General features: G+C 41.4%; 1 protein-coding gene and 1 pseudogene across 1 annotated transcript; one reads left to right on the plus strand and one right to left on the minus strand.

Moving 5' to 3' along the window:
• The first annotated feature begins 9650 nt into the window (after positions 1 to 9650).
• Positions 9651 to 11099, plus strand: LOC115728331 (UDP-glycosyltransferase 72E1-like). Its single transcript, XM_030658682.2, has one exon. It carries the CDS (start codon positions 9651 to 9653, stop codon positions 11097 to 11099), a length of 1449 nt encoding a protein of 482 aa, XP_030514542.1.
• Positions 11100 to 12010: 911 nt separating this feature from the next.
• Positions 12011 to 13893, minus strand: LOC115728336 (annotated as a pseudogene).
• Positions 13894 to 17718: the final 3825 nt, after the last annotated feature.

Raw genomic sequence — 17718 nt, forward strand, 5'->3', positions numbered from 1 at the left:
GAAACTTCAAATTTCAATAACTCACATCGACCTTAGTCGATCCATCATCACTTTTTACTCCTGAAGGATTCATAGGGATCCCCTCTCTTGGACTTCACACGACCAATGAATTTCACCTTATCGGACTTAAAACTCGCACTCTTCACACTTAGCATACAATGATTGTTTCCTCGGGGTCATGCTTCTCGTGACTCCTTAAACGAGTCTGATCATCGTCTCTAAAGACAGTAACAATTAATTCAATTATTCTTTGGATACACAATCCGACTATTGTTAACTCTTGCTACCATGTGTCGATTCGTTTAAACTGTCATTTGTACCATCCATTTGAGAGCTTATACTTTGGCTTTCTGTCTTTATAGATTTCCAGTTAGACCATGCCGCATTTTATTCATTTTTGTCACCCTTTCCTCGGGAAGCATCGGTGTCTCAATCTCTTGGTTCCACAACCAGCTAATGCGATCTTATCCCCATTTCATTCATTTAACTGAACATCGACATTTCCTGGAATTCAACATTGTCTACAAGACAGCTCCTTAGAATAATTTTACGGAGATCATTTGAGTTACGCATCTTCTTTCTCGGTCTAGATGTTCAATCTTAATGCCATGACAATTAGAACTTTCTCTTCCTTCCACATTAGGGTCTCTTACCCTATGAAGGAAACTATACACTTCAGTGGCATTCTTCTACTTCGAATCTACTTTGTCCTTGGAGTCCACGCCAAAAGCGGTGTTCTTACTCCAGGATTCGGATGCCCCCATACTTGACATTCTTTTCTAGTAACCCAGTCATCTTTAGTGATAAGGTTCAAAGGAGTCGAGGTTTTTCCTCGGTCTCCGCACATCCACACCTTGTATATCTTAATTGATTAAATCAATTCACCTTGCGGTTACAATCCAAGTACCCCTTTTTGCTTACTCCTCCATCCATAAGCACTGTGGGTAATCAGGATTATCAAGTCCATTCCCTTTCCTTTCCATTAACGACCATCTCATGATCCAATCGTCCTTTAAAAATGACGCCCTATCCTTTAGGATGATAACTCGCAATACCACTTCTAGTGGTCCCGATTCAACCTCACTCAATCGCGTATAAATCAACAAAGTCAGACTATTGACATAACTTTTTCCATAATTTTTCCCCGTGACGGGGAAGAAACGTCAATCTTTCATTACAAGCCATACGCCAAGGTAATAGCCATTCCTCCCCGGCACATTCTGTGCTCCATAAGTGAAAATTCCCTTACTCGCAATCCGTGAACGAAAAATTCTATTGCTTATTCCTCTTCCGATCATCCACTTCATTCATTATGACCCATTATCATTCCTTAGAATTAGGGTAACAACTAGTCATAAGACTTTCGAATTTCAATCCCCTCACGGACTTCACGTTTCATTCAAAGGGTCCTTGACCACCCTTAGTACACGTAGACAGCTTCGAGAACTTTGTCTTGTATTGGTGGATCGCCTTCGGATCTTTGCAAAGCTATTAAAGTTCAGACAGTCCTTGTTCTCGAGTAACCTTATAAAGGTACTTTCTATTGGACAACTTGGCGAAGACAATCCAAGCATATATCATGCCTTCAAGGAAAAACCCTTTCTTTAGTGATCTTTCACCAATCATCGACGGCCTCTTAAGGCTAGTAACTGCCAGGGTCACTTTCTTTCTTTAGTGCACCCAAAACTTTTAAGGTTTTCTCACGAAACCCTCAATCCGGAGGGAGGCGGTTTCAAATTCACTTTCTCTATCGAACCTTAGTTGACCTCAGCCTTGTGGTCCACCTCACAAGCTATTCAAAGCCCTTGTGGTTCTTTCCACGCCTTCAATTCAGAAATGAGTAACTCATAGTCACCTTTCTCGTGACTTCCATCACTTAACTCAGCAGCACTAATATCTGTCACCATAGTGACTTAGGCACAATGGCAGCTCCCCCTCGAGTTTGTCCACCCATTAATTTTTCTCATTTCCATTTAGAATTCTCGCGATCCCTTATTCCACTTGGGTCTTGCATAATTAACAAATCGAGCCATTTTCTCCTCCAGTACTTATACTCCAGTCGCTCATCTCTACTCAATTCTTGGATGTTCTCATATCTTGCATATACGAGCCAAGTGCTCCTCTAGCGACTGTACGTTGGTCGATCAACCTTATTAGGTTCTCATATCACTTGAACCACTGTGATTCTCTTCGGGAATCAAAAACTTGAGTCATCTACTCAAGCCTAGCAATTTCAGGCTGCTCATCTCATCATTCATCACTAGCAAGCAACCATCCAGTGGTTCTCAAACAACTCTCAGCTAGTTGTCCATTATCCAAGGATTTCAAATCATCCTTAAGCAACAATCACACAATAAGCAAGCCTCAACGATGAAACTTCTCAATTAACAGCCCATTACTAGGCAAACCTTAACTAGGCCAAAACGCAACTAGGTCGGCACCAAGCAAATACTCAAAGTGCCATTTCAATCGTTCACGCCACAAATCTAGAGGTATCTACCACTCTAGCATAATCACAACAGGCTATCTCAATCTCAACGGGCATCGGATCATTGGAGTATAAACTCCTCAACTGTCTAATCTCTTAGTTAGACCTTAACCATAACAATCACACGATACCAATTATAAAATATGCCCAACGGGCCAATCGCAAACATCACTTTTCCTTTCAAACGGCATCCACTGCTAAGCATGAAGCTTTCAACCATGCCAATCACAGGCGTCATTACAAATGTCATGCCACCGCAAAATTCAATATGAGGATCAACTCCGTACACTACATGTCTTAACCAAAATCAGACTCAACCCGATACCTAGATTCTCACTTTCAAATTATGACTTGGGTCATTCCTGCCTCCTTGCTATCTTAGAAGCCTGCCGGGAGCCGCTCTTTGTCCGGACCTCTTTGTCCCGGCGATCACTCCCCGCCCTCATCGGACCCGGTCGTTACAGGTTGTCCTAAGCCATATTTCTACGGAGAGAGTCCCGTTCCACACGACCCATATCATGCTTCATTACGGTTTATAGGTATCCCGTCACTTGTCCCATACCAAGTGACAGTTTATTAAGTCCAATCGTGAAAAGCTCATGCATGCACATTCATCAACTTTCGTTTTAATGCCACAAACACCTGCACTGCATGATTGTCCTCGTTACTCGACGTACCATAGTCGCTTCCGGATCAATTCTTATCCACAAAAGATCTCTAATTCCACCAATGATTGTCACGTCTCATAGATCCATTGCCTATGTTCTAGCATATTCTTCAAGTTGAGTCATTGACAAACCATAATCATAGTCATATAATCCAACCGACCCTTCATTCAAAAGCAATCCTCTATTAGCCTCAACCACATGTACAACCTCAAAATCCATACTTATGGCTCCTCAATTTCCTGTTTGCTCACTTATAAACCTCAATAATATCATCACCCAAGTTTACCAATAAAACAAAACGATACTAGAACCATTAGAATACAATACAAGTTCAAGCCTATAATCCTCAAGATTCAGAAATCAATGGCTTATCCTAAGGGTCCCAGTATCTAATCGTCCCCAAGTCATCACTCCTTATTACTCCAAGTCTCAATCTCATTCGATCGAGCTGACCTTGCTCTGATACCACTCCAAACGGGGATGTCACGACCCGAACCCTGCGAGCTCGTCGACATCCCACCTGGCCACACTTATGTACAGTTCTCCAGGATCCAAAGGCCAACTAATTCATGCGGAAGCAAAAACGAATCCCCGTACGTAAACAATTAACATCACGATGACTTGGGACTGTAAAAACAAACTTATATACATATCCACACGTTCTATACAATTTTCCAAACCTACGGCTTCGGAGGCCACTGTACAAGCCTATAACCACTAGAACAAAAAAAAGATTACGTGATCGAAGCCTACTATACATCCAAAATAAAACAGCCAGCAAAAGTCAAGAGGCCAACTACCCTAGGCCTCGTCCTCGCTATCCGATACTATATCATCTCTCGCCTCCAACTCATCCTCGTCAAGCTCAGGTGGCTGTTCCGCATCCGATGGCTCTACAGCCTCCCCATCTTCTCCCGGTACCATTACCTCGGGGAATACCGAACCTTTGAGACGGGTCATTCATACTTGCGACGGAGGGTCTGAAAAACAACGAACCCACGACGGGGTGAGATAAAATCTCAGTAAGCTAGCCCCTAATCCTATATTAGGGCCCTAGTGCCTCCGGACACATTTTCAATGAACAATTTCCAACAACTCTTCTTTCTTACTAAAAATTCCACAATTTAATTCCAGAAAATTCCGTTCTTTCTCCGAAAATTCCCACACCTTCTCAAATATTCTACGTTACTCCCGTTTCGGCGTTCCACGCCTCGGTCCGACAATAAAATATTCCACGTGCTCCGGGGCCCGCATTTAACGCATCGGGCCATAATATAAATATCCACATTGATCCAAAGCCCGCGTTTAACGCATCAGGCTGTCATAGAAAATTCCACGTTACTCCGAAAATATTCCACACTACTCCAAAATATTCCACGTTACTCTAGAATATTCCACGTTACTCCATCGCCATCATACAAGTTCATAACAATGAGCCTCGGACCTTTATAGAACACGGCTCTACTTATATATATATTCCAGGGTCTCGGACACAAAGGAATACGACCCACAAATCTCGGTCTCGGACACATAGGAACACGACCGGATCAAGTCTCGGACAATTAGTCGAACACGACTCACTTTGGTCTCGGACGACTTAATTGAACACGACTTTCATACTTTCTCGGTCTCGGACAATCGGACGAATACGGCTCACTTTGACCTCGGACGACTTGATTGAATACGACCCACAAATCTCGGTCTCGGACACATAGGAACACGACCGGATTAAGTCTCGGACAATTAGTCGAACACGACTCACTTTGGTCTCGGACGACTTAATTGAACACGACTTTCATACTTTCTCGGTCTCGGACAATCGGACGAATACGGCTCACTTTGGCCTCGGACGACTTGATTGAATACGACCCTCATATTTTCTGAGAATAGATCGGGACCACGTGATTCGCTCACGTTAGAGAATTAATAATTCGGGATCACCCGATTAATTCACACTAATCCAAAGATTGATCCAAACTACCCAATCAATTAATACTACCATAGTATCCAATCCACGCCATGCGACCATATTATGCTAACGTAGCAATATATGAATAACGTGCAATTAAAATTATACTAACGTGGGAATTTATCGGGGCCAAACAATAATAATTTTCTAACGTGCAAATAATTCTACTATAGTACCAAACTATAGTACTAATGCCACATTTAATTAGTACCATGGCATAACAATTTTATGTCACATAAAAGTAACCCTAGTTAATATATAAACTAACCATGGTTCAAAAATTAACTAGAGTCAATATCTAACCTAACCATGATTAAATAATAGCATAAAGTAACTATAGTTAAGCATAAAGTAACCATGGTCCAACTTTGACCACATAAGTCCTCTTGACTTCACTATTCATTCAAGAACATGGTTTCTCTCTCTCCTCCAATCTTCATTCTCGGCCAAGGCATAAAAATGGCCAAAAACAACCAATTTTCCACCCAAATCTACCAAATCTCAAGTCCATTAGCACCCTAGGTACCTAATATAAGGTTAGGGACCAACTTACCACAATTCTAATGAATTTTCCGACGAGAAAACGAGAGAAAATTTGATTCCAATCCGGCGGCTCTCTTGTTCGGCTAAAACCCCCAAAGATCCGGCGGTCCCGGGCGACTCACGGTGAAAGTTAAGCTCCGGCGGTCCAAGGCGACACCGGCGGCGGCTTGAAGAATTTTCGGCAATGGAGGGTGAGAGAGAGAGAATTTGGCCAAGTGAGGGAGTGTGAGGTAGAGAGAGAAAGTGAGCTAGAGAGAGAGTGTGCTCTTGAAAAATGAAGAAGAAGGGGCCAAAATAATAATTAATATAAGTTAAGATAATTATTGGATCCACAAAGTCAAGAGGGGGGAAAAAAAAATAATTTCCTCCCCACCAAGACTAGTCAATCTCGGCCAAAGGGAAAAATGACCAAAATACCCTTCGATCCAAGTGAAAAATGGGGTATTTTTCGAGGGCAAATGGGTCCTTTCCCATTTCCCAGTCCAAATATAGTTTTCCTGAACCTCTTTGGGGCTAACCGCGAAGGAATAGGACACAGGATGAGGAAACGTCAAAAATTTTATTTATTGAGACCACCGAAAGTCCGACATCAAATTTTGAAGCTCGATTCGCGATCAATCTCGATCAATAGAATTTTCAGCGTATCTCAAACTAACGGGCGGCTTTTAGGAGTTACGCGTATCGACCCGTGATTAAAACCACGTTTAAGAACTTCTCGAGCCATGGCGACTTTGGTTGTCATTCAATTGCGAGGGTCAATTACTAGTCCCAATGGACACGATCGTTAGAAAATAATTTAGGGACGTTCGGAACCCATACGAGGTCAAACGGAATCACCCGTGATCCAAGCGTAGGGTATTATCCAAATCGTTCCTTAATCATTCTAGGATCGGCCTATATTGGTCCAGAATATTCCCTCGACAATTTTCATGGCCAAAGAGTCAATCCAGGATCAAGTTCTTAGGTCCACGTACTTGATTTTCCTAGCTAGCCATTCCCATTTGGTTAGTCTGCTCAAGAGGGATCAACTCCGAGTGAGATTAGACTGAAATACATCAATGAGACCTTTCATTTATTCAAAGCTTCGAAAGTGGGTCGGAATTCAGGATGTCACACCCACGATCGGAGATAATGTTTGATGCCCAGTACCCCTCGCCTTAGCTCGATATCGCAAGATGCAACCTTCTTCGGGCCCACCACTAGCGGCATATCGTCCTCCCTCTCATCCACCGGAATCCTCCATTGCCAGCATATCTCCACGGAAAATTCACCTCACGACTTGCTCCGGTGAGCATATCCAGTTTATTTGCCTAATTTGCCGTTGGTCCTTTTTGCGTGTCGACCCACGCTTTGGCCAATGTCTTCCATAGAATGTCAGCCTGTGTTTTGGTCGTTGTACCTGTCTTAGATTCGTGAAGGAATACTCTCATCTTTTTGTGCCTAAACTGTTGTTTTAGTTGTTTGAATATGAAGATTCTGAAATTTTTAAAGGAAAAATGCGTTCGCTGTTTTCGTGTATCATGTTTTCTTGTGAAATTGGAACTTGATATTACATCGTTGAACCATCAAATTGATGGTGTCTCAGTGTTGGAAAGCACCCGTCGAAAAAGGAAGAAATACTAGAATTGTGTGTTTCCTTGTGGTGAAGTGTCTGGTCATGGTCTCATCGAGAAGGATCAAATCCATTGGAGGCGGACTAGAACTACAATTCTAGATGTTCTAAGTCTCGGAAAAATTGTCTAAAAAGTCCGAAACCTAGTGAACTTTGGCCGCGGACGAGGGTCTGCTGGCATGGCTCACGGCCCTCATCCAGTGGTCGATGGGGGTCACCGGGCCTCAACCGGCTATCAACTACCCCAGCCGGTCCCTAATAGTAAAAAGGAAAAAAGAACAAAAAAGTAATTTAATGCCTTATAAAAAGAAAATCGATTCTTGAATCTCTTTTTCGCTCATGTCACTTCGAGGTATTGTAGAAGAAAAAACTTCAAAATCCAATCCAATTTATCCTAATTCAAAAAAAAAAAAATTTACATGTCAATATTGATTGTGCCACGTAGGACGATCGGTGTCTATGTCAATAATTTCCGGTTAAAATTAGCTACAAAGATTAAATTGACAATTTGTCAAAATACGTATGATTGAATTGACCAAAACCCCAAAATGCAATGGATTCAGGATTTTTGTGACAATTTTCCCTCTATGTCCCACCTCCATTATTTCTTGGGCAAAGACCGAGGTGGAGGAAAGACTAGATTGGACTCTAGAGAGAGAGAGAGAGAGAGAGAGAGAGAGGGGTGAACCCCATTTAAGGTTTAACAAAGACTTTGTAGAGAGAGAGAGCGGGGTGAACCCCATTTAAGGTTTAACAAAGACTTTGTTCGGCAACTTTCTATGCTCCCTTTTTTTCTCAAAATTGAATGCCCAAATGCTCTGAGCGCATATGAACTGGTGGTCTTTTGGGTTCCCAGTCTACTTCATCTAGAAATGCCGATTCAATCAAAGTGCTTCGTGATCCAATGGTTCGTCCTTTTGTGTCATTTAACACGCCCACCCCACATTTGATTCCACTAGAATTACAACAGGCAAATCATCTTTGTAATCTACATTAGCACCGGATAAGCTATATCTTACAGCCGCAAATCCCCTTCGTTTCAAACTTCACCATGTAATATCGTGTTCATGAATCCTTAAATGTGCCACACCTTCTTCCAAGTAAAAATTACCAAAAAAGTTATCAATCTATTGTAATTGCGCCAATTCAGTTTTCAAATTTTTTTTTTTGGGGTCAATTGAATGGTAAACAATTGGCCTAATGGACTAAATAGGCACAAAAGCAAAAAGTTTAGGACTCAATTGGCAATAAAAAAAGAAAATCGAATTGGCACAATTGAATAGATTTAAGAATTTTTTTTTATAATTCTCCCCTTCTTCTATAATTGGTTTATATACTTTCGTCATGCATGTTGGTTATAAAGTCATTCACAAAAGGGTTCACAGAACGTATTATGAGGGTACGTTACTGGGTGACAATAGCTCTATCCAGAGAACAAACTACATGATGCCACTCATGAATCCGATCAAACTTCAAGTGTGCACAGTTTTCCTAGTCACCAATCGATATTTGAGGTATAAGATACATCTCTTCCGTTGACTGAATCCTTGCAAAAGCCAACTAGACCCACCGGACACGGATTTCATGAGTCTCGTGCCGTGGTCGTCGGGGAAAAAAAAAACCTTCTGGCTTAAAAAAGTTTACCCAAGAAAGTTCGAGGAGGTCGTGTCTTTCTCACCATCCTCATCCATCCTAGTCATGGTGCTTCGTCTCTCCCTCACGTATTGAGAACTGAGTCAGAGCAACAACAATCAGCAATAACTCGTATCTCTCGTATCTCCCATGTGGCTGTTAGATCCCGATTTGTTAGTAACATCGATTACGATACTAGTGTCGAGTGATATTGGGTACCTCTCATCCCAAAATATCATCAGCTCTTTTCACGATCGACGTTGGATAACCCCAATATTTCTTTTCTACTCTTTCCCTACATACCAAACAGCAATTTCACCTGCTCGAGCTCTCGTCTCTATCACCCGGGCATGACGAGCAGGACTCTTGTCCATATTCTGTACCCATTTTTAAGGTTGGGAACTTCATTACCTACGCTATGAACCCCACTTAAAAAGTGTACTATATGTGATTCATGATAAAGCGACTTCGAAAAGGCTAGTGTGGAGTCGACCCTGTGAAGGAATATGACCGGGGAAAATGCCAAAGCAGGCGTTTGATTGTTGACCACGTGGTTCAATACTGGTTTCCATGTGAACATGGAACGTGTGTCTTGGTTCCTATACACAAAGTCATGAAAGAAATCCGAAATAGAAGCTTAATTCTGCCTATAAGTACCATTCAATCAAAACTCATGCAAATTCATCACAACGAGTCTCATATCAAGTACTTCTTAGTTTTCTCTCCAAGCATTGAGCCATGCAAACCACCAACCCTCATGCAGTCCTCCTTGCTAGCCCCGGCATGGGCCACTTCATCCCTGTGGTGGAGCTCGGAAAACGCCTCGCTACCCATCATGGCTTTGACGTGACCATTTTCGTGGTTGCGGCCGATGCCTCCATCACCAAATCTCCACTCTTTAAGCCGCCGCAGACTCCAAATCCTCTGAACCTCGTATTGCTTCCTCCTGTGGACATTTCCGCCCTTGTCGATTCGACCACCTCGGTTGTGACCCAACTCATGATCATGATGCGTGAGGCTTTGTCTTTGCTTCGGGCTGCCATCTCAGCCATGAAGTCCCGACCTACTGCTCTCATAGTTGACTTGTTCGGAACTGAAGCTTTAGCAACAGCAGAGGAGTTTGACATGCTAAAGTACGTCTTCATCACATCGACGGCACGGTTTCTTGCGGTCACAGTTCACTTTCCGTATATAGATGAAGAAACGGAACACAAGCACCGTGTTATGAAAAGGCCGCTCGACATCCCGGGCTGTCGGTCCATCCGATATGAGGATACCTTGGACCGATTCCTTGACCCAACCAATAGGATTATGAATTCGAGCTTCACTCGCGTTGGGATGGAAATATCGAATGCTGATGGAATCTTAGTGAACACGTGGCAGGATCTCGAGCCGTTGACTTTGCTTGCACTCGAAAATGAGAAATTCTTGGGTCGGGTCGTCAAGGGGCCGGTTTACCCGGTGGGTCCGCTCGTTAGACCTGCCGGGCAAAGTTCAAAAAGTGAGGTGATGGATTGGCTAGACATGCAACCGATGGAGTCTGTGATCTACGTCTCTTTTGGGAGCGGTGGAACCTTGTCAGTGAAGCAAACGTCCGAGCTCGCCTGGGGTTTGGAGCTGAGCCAACATAGATTCATCTGGGTGGTGCGCCCACCAGTGGACAACGATGTGTCCGCAAACTTCTTCAACGTGACAAACAGCCACGATGGTACCCCAAGCTATCTCCCCGACGGCTTCTACACTAGAATCCGGAACCGGGGCATGGTGGTACCGATGTGGGCTCCACAGACCGAGATCTTGGCGCATCAATCTATTGGCGGGTTCTTCTCGCACTGCGGTTGGAATTCGGCTTTGGAGAGTATGGTCAATGGGGTGCCTATGGTGGCATGGCCGCTGTATGCCGAGCAACAGATGAACGCGGCGATGCTGGTAGAAGAGCTCGAGTTGGCAGTCCGGCCAAAGATACGGCCGAACACTGGCGTGATCCGGAGGGAGGAGGTAGCAGAGATGGTGAGAAGGGTCATGGAATTGAAGGGCAATGAAATGAGAGATAAAGCTAAGGAGCTACAAAGAAGTGCCAACCAAGTACTGATGCAAGGTGGCTCCTCCTACAATTCATTGTCTCGAGTGTCACAGGAGTGCGAAGTGAAGCTGCATCATCTGAGTGCTATGGCTCTCGGTGCTTGAGGAAGATGGCTCTCGCATTTTGTGTTCGATTTTTGCGGATGATTCTCGATAGTGTCTTCATTTCGCCATCCGTCCACTTTATTTGTACTTTTCACGTCATAATCTAGAGTTTGATTTTGAAAGATTTAAAGGTAGTAGGCCTACTACCCTAAACTATCTCTAACTTTAGGTTGAGTCACAATTCTATCATAAGCTGTTTTTTATCCCACAAAGAATCCATAAATTTAGGTCTAGTCTCAATTCTACCCTAATTTATATTGTCTCATATCCAATCCCAAATTTGTCTCCGTCAACCCTCCGTTCAAAATTTCTCTTGACAACCAAAAGATCGAGAACTCCCGAACGCAAGCTGTTCGAGTGTCTCGAGCATGAGCTATCCGGCCGCAAGAGATGAGAGACTCCCAAACGTGAGAGATTGAAGACTGGGCATAAAATTGAAGGTCCTCAAGCGAGATAAAAGGAAGACTCTCTAGAGTACGAGTAATTGAAGAAAACCAGCCCTAATTGCTCTGGTTTTTACTCAAATTTTAGATCCAATAAGACGTCGTTTATGCTGACATGGAAATTTTTATCCCCGAAAAATATTCCTGAATATGAATTTTGAGAGAAAACTAGAGCAGTGACGTGAAGATGCTACATCACTAAGAGCAACTTTGGACAGTGACAGATGTGGAACTCAAGTAAAAGTTTGTGATCTTTTATGAGACTAGAAAAAAAAGTTAAGTTTGAAATTGAAACTGCACCAAAAGCTGAGAATTTTTTACGACATGAAGAAAGTTTAAGATAGAATTGATACTGGAGCTAAAGTTGAAGTTTTATTAGAGTATTCGGCCAAAGATGATATGCATACATTGCTATAACAACATGTAAACACTTCTTAAACATTTCAAATGTTTTGAGTCTTTTATTAAGCTCTTAAAACTACATTTTCTAAGTATCACATCACACGGTCAACATGGCAAGATCAGGGTCTACACAAACGTAAGAATATGCAGATCAAAGTTCACCACGAATCTTCTGCACCAGCGGCGGGGTTCTTATATGCTTCGAAGCCCCAGAAGGTTTTCAAAGAGTAGGGCGGAAAGATTGTTGCTCCTCCTTCAGTGATTTTTGAAATCTGCAAGTCAAGTGCACCGTGTCATTTAGATATTTCGAAATCAAACTACTGTCAGTAATGCAAAAAAAAAAAAAAAAAACATGTGAATGCCCCATAGACAGATGCAACAAGAGTGTGAAAAGAAGTCATGCACCGGAGGAGATCAATTGCTGTCCATAAGGAACATGACCAGTGAGAAGCTTCTGCACCATCTTAATTATGAAAAAAAAAAAAATTTCTCCAAATTGTTCTAATTACTATTTGTCAAAATTTACCAAGCAACTTGTCTGCCCTAGGCACTATGAAACCGACTTGTCGGCCCACTCCTTCACTCCCTTCATGCTCAGTCCTCAGTACATGTTATCAGCTTATAACATGTATTTTGAAGTAGATCAGTAAGTATGAGAAATTGCTCCAAAGCAAGAAAAAGGCAGACCTCAAAAAATCCATTCAAACGCTAACAGTTCTCTTCAGTCAAGATAAAAGACTAAAATTCTTTAAATTATCCAAAGAACAGTATGACATCTCTTGCATTCCAATTTTGACTTAGAATCTGGAGTTCCTCAATGAAGTTCAAAAAGCAATATACTGGGAAGAAGATTAGAGGGACAGAGCTTGAAACAACTTGACATTCATCCTCATTAATCTTCATCGAGATGCAGGCTTCAAATCTGTCTGGAAACATCTCGGAACTTTTAAGATACAAACCAATAAAAGTCATCAATCACTAATCATCGTACAACCAGGTCATAATCATGCATCACAGGTGGGTTGGAATGCTTAGGTGAAAAGGTAGAGAGGGCATGGACCAAATTGGCAATGGTGGTTTCAAGAGGGGGTCAGAATGCAGGTTTTCTAATGTAGGGGTTGGATGTATGCCACAAAGAAAAAGACTAGAACCCGAAGCTTGTTGACTGCAGATCTGTCACGATACAAAAGCACCCGCATGCACTTCTCCAATAGCTTAACACCATCTTCGAAACTCAAGTTCTCGTTCCACTCATTGCAAAGGAATTGGCCGTGCAAGGTGATAGCCAAACCCAGTAGCCACATGGTTATCTTCAATATTCACACCAATCATGCTAACCTGGATAAAGTTGCAACAATCCGTATCTCTCCAATGTGACTATTGGATCCAGATTTGTTGATAACCTGGGTTCTAATACCAGTATTGGGTGGTTTGGGGTTTTTCTCATCCCAAAAGCTAGCTCAAAGAATGAGACTTTTCCTCACACTTATAAACTGACCACTAGCCCCTTCCACAACCGATGTGGGATAACCCCAACACATGCCAAGGTATTTTTGTCCATTCTTAACTCCACCTAGCACCAGTGAGTTCCACAGTGGGTTAAACTTGTTCCGCCTATTGTACATAACCCGAGTCAGATAATTATGGACCTCTTTAGGCCCCATGAAATTCCCATCATTCCACATATCATCGTAAAGACTGTAGCAACAGACCGCAGAACCAACAGTCTTGGTCAAAAGCAGTGAAGTTAGAGAAGCAGGATAACAAATATTCGGCAATAAGAACGAAACTGCTGCTTCTAACCTTAATGAATTGGTATATACATGAGTTCATTCAGGTAACGCAAAATTTCCTGAAAATCACTTATCTCTCCACTCACACCCAGGAAAGAATGTTTTCCGATAGGCTTTTTTTGCTCAACAGTTTTGTATCTCAAGGTGGATCCGTAAGAACCTATGAAATATTTATCATTATCAAAACACTGAGATGAGCATAATACTAACATAGTAAAAAATTAAGGAGAATGTCGCACTAAGTAACCATGTTCCTAGAACATGAAAGCGAACAACAATTGGAAACTAGTTCTAGGATCATTGTACCATCTAAAGTTAAAAACTTCGAAAGTCTCATATTTAAGATGACTTAACTAGGTAGAAATAATTGGAACAAAAGAAAATACGCAAGGGGCAGAATGCTTCCTTCTGGCATGGCTAGTCGAGACTAATGATCATAAAGAGCAGCTATATAGCATGCCAGTAAGAAAAGATCAGCTCTAAAATCCAACAATTCCAATCTTAAAACAATGCCATTGGAGAACTTAAAGTGTTCCTAAATTCGCAATATGCGCAATAACCGGTATAACTGTCACAATGGGTTCCCTTAGAATCTTCTTCCAGTGAAATTCCTGCATATCTTCAAAGCTATTTCGTCAACCAAGAAATTTAACTCAATTCCTCCATCAACTCAGGAAGCAACGAAAACTGAGCATCTTAATCTCATTCAAAATCACCATTTTAGCGGTTCCACAGATATCTAATCCCCTAATACAGACAAAATAACCAAATTTTCCCCCAAGCAAGCGTCCCCAAATTGTTCAAATCAAAGCGCTGCAGTAGCATCAGAGAATCGAAAAAAATAAAAATAAATAACACACTAATTATTGCGGCAAATATTTTAGTTGTATGTCAATAAATTGACAATACATTCGCATTTGATAACAGTCTAATTAAGTGTAAGCTACATGTATTTTCTTACAACACGATTAGCGTGAATCCAAATTCATCGCGTCGAAAGCACTAGAATTACCAATTTTATATTGTATTTTGTCATTTTGATTATTGCCATGTACAGAAAAATTAAACTTTCCAGACAATTTCATAGATATAAAGGAAAAATGCATAAAGATGGTTGAGAAAAAGTTGAGTAAGCAAGTTTAATGTACGGGGAATTTTTCAGGGGTCCGCTTCGGACAATTCAAAGTAAAATCAAAAGGGTGGAAAGGGGCAAACATATATAGCAAACTTTCTAGGTAGCCTTCACCAGAAGGATCCCACACCCAACATGAGATGTTTGAGTTTTTTGTTTGTCAAATATATGTTCGATTTGAGTCATAATTATTTGACATAAACTTGTGAAAGACAGGTGACCTAATTACCACTGTGCCAATCACTTTGATGGTATACTCGTTTCATAATGATAACAAACTCCTTCCCTTTTTAATAAATTCTGGACATGATTCCAAATCATTATAAAGGTTGCTGAATATACATATATGTAACGAATTTAGGCTTTTTAGAAAGGAATGCTTGATATGTAAAAAAGAAGTGAAGAACCAAATTCTTATTACAAATTCAATTTCAGTTGTTTACATCATGTTTTTCAACAGGGCTTTGGACTTGGATCCTATTGGGCTACAAGTTCAGTGGGTGGGCTTGATATGGGTCTTCATTGTTTGTGCACTGCAGATGGAGGCGTACATGACCAATATTTTGGCGATAAAACTCAAGAAAATGGAAGGTTGACATACACAGCTGCTTCTGATGAACCTAGTTGATTGGCGGAGAACATGCCAACGAGTAAATTATTGGTGAAATAGGGAGCTTTCTATTGTACTCTTAAGGTGATATTTCATCTAACTTTCACGGATCAAAGTAGATCTACCTCCTCGGTATAATTGCAGAGCAGGCCATCCATCCTAGAATTAGCGATTCACAATGTGTTACTTCCGTATGATCCGGTCTTAAAAGATTGTGCTAAGCGAGAATTGATCAATCTGAGATCTCATGTTTTTTCAAATGCAAGATTCTAATAGTTTTTCCGCTTGATCAACCCCACTAATATAGAGGGTTCGAATTTTATTGTCACCATAATTATTTGATAGCCAGTACTAACTTTACTTTGCTCTGAATCCTTTATTATGTTGTTGCAAACTTTAAATGAATGATGAAATTTCTTATTTTCCGACCCAAAAAAAAAAAAAGAAAATGTTACATTCGATGATATGACGAAACGAAAGGAGCGCCCCTAAACCAAAATGAGGATGCTGTTACATTCTATCAAGAAAAAGAAAATTAGTACTCGCAATAATCGGAGGCATTGGCATCCCAATTCACAAGAGGAAGAAAAATAATATCACTCAACCGATTAAAAAGACAAAAGAAAAGGTTTGATTCCTTCTGACCAAACACAAAACATCCAAGACATTAGCCATGAAAAGGAAAGAAAAAAAATAAAAAGCAAGTAATGCCACAGGACAATCTGCAAAGCCTTTCTTTAGACTTTCCATTCCATCGCATAACGCAAAGAGACAAAAAATGTAGCTTAAAAAGATTGTCATCGTATGTACGAAATCAGTAAAGAGCGGAAGCCTCTTTCCGAAACATCTACAGACAGCAACTCTCTAAAAGAGGCTTGGAATGGGCAAAATCCCTGAAAGCTTAAAACTTCTTGTGCCATTTTGAATGATTTGCAGTTCTAAAGGGTGAAGTGATTATCGAATATGTTCTCCAAAGGAAGTAACTGAAGAGTACGAATATGATTGACACTGCAGCAGAACCAGGAATAATCACAGCAATGATGATTGTTTTATTGTCACTTCCTCCATGATTGAGTATATTATTTGGTAACTACTTCGGTTTCCCAAGCTTGAAGCGGGTAGTCAGGCATTCACAGGTCTTGTATTTGAAAGAAATTTGGTCATAGTTATTAGAGAATACATTTATTTTGAGTAATATACATACTAGTAGAGATCTAACTTCCCAATTAGGAAAAGAAACGTAATCACGGTGAGATGCATTCCTTAGGCCATTTGCTGCAAGTGGCTATTATTATGTCTAGGAGAATATTCCACTCGCCATGACGGCTTCTTGAAGGCGACGGATTCGGAGAAGGAGTAGGCTGTCATGGTGAGATGGCAAACAATACGAAGGAGATGAATATATAGAGTGACTGCGACTAAGAACTGAGATCCTAAGACCCTGTTTTCCAGGACATGAGACTGGAATGCAACCAACAAGGTTCGCAAGCACGCAAAGCAGCCACTGCCTTCTAAGGTAACAATGCATTGTGTCGCAGCATATGTGCTGGTGATATCATTGTAAGATGAGATCCCAAGTGCCAATCTAGAAACACTCGCTGCAGTCATGGATGAAACGTTAGCTTTTGCTGAACCCTGTTAAAAAGAGGGTCGCTTATGTTGCCAAGCATTACACAGCGCCAATCTAAGACTATTATCTGTGGTTGAGAACAAGAACCTACTGCAACGAACAAACTTCATACTCGACGAAAGCTTCCTTTTGGTTGCTACATATTTGGTAGATTTTACCACAACGAAAGCTTCCCTGTGGTTGCCACAGATTTGGCAGATTTGACCGGCTGCGGTATCAGCACAAGTTTGACATATTCACTACTTCATATAAGCTCTACACTCTATTAGGCCATGTACCACATTAGGGTCTTTGCCAATAGTAGCAGTAAAGAAGCCACTTTCAGAAGCATTTGCGGCAAGTGAAAGGAGAGTACGGAATCATATTGAGCTCAAAAGCACTACTCGGAACGAAAGTATATGCGGTACTGCAAGAACTGCTGAGTTCAACCTGAGCTTTACTAGAATAGAAAAATTTCAACCAGGGAGAAAACAAAGAGAAAGCGAAGAGCACATACTGCATTTTTTCCATTAGAAGACTAGAAGGGGGAATGAACTTGGTTAAGGGACAAAAGTAGCGACACGACCATAGCAGCAAATCCAGTAGGCACGGCAATCTTAAATATGCAGT

Source organism: Rhodamnia argentea, chromosome 7 (assembly GCF_020921035.1).
Source record: "Rhodamnia argentea isolate NSW1041297 chromosome 7, ASM2092103v1, whole genome shotgun sequence".
Lineage (NCBI taxonomy): Eukaryota > Viridiplantae > Streptophyta > Magnoliopsida > Myrtales > Myrtaceae > Rhodamnia > Rhodamnia argentea.

Coding starts and splice junctions, on each gene's coding strand:
- LOC115728331 (XM_030658682.2), top strand. CDS start 9,651: ATGCAAACCACCAACCCTCATGCAGTCCTCCTTGCTAGCCCCGGCATG.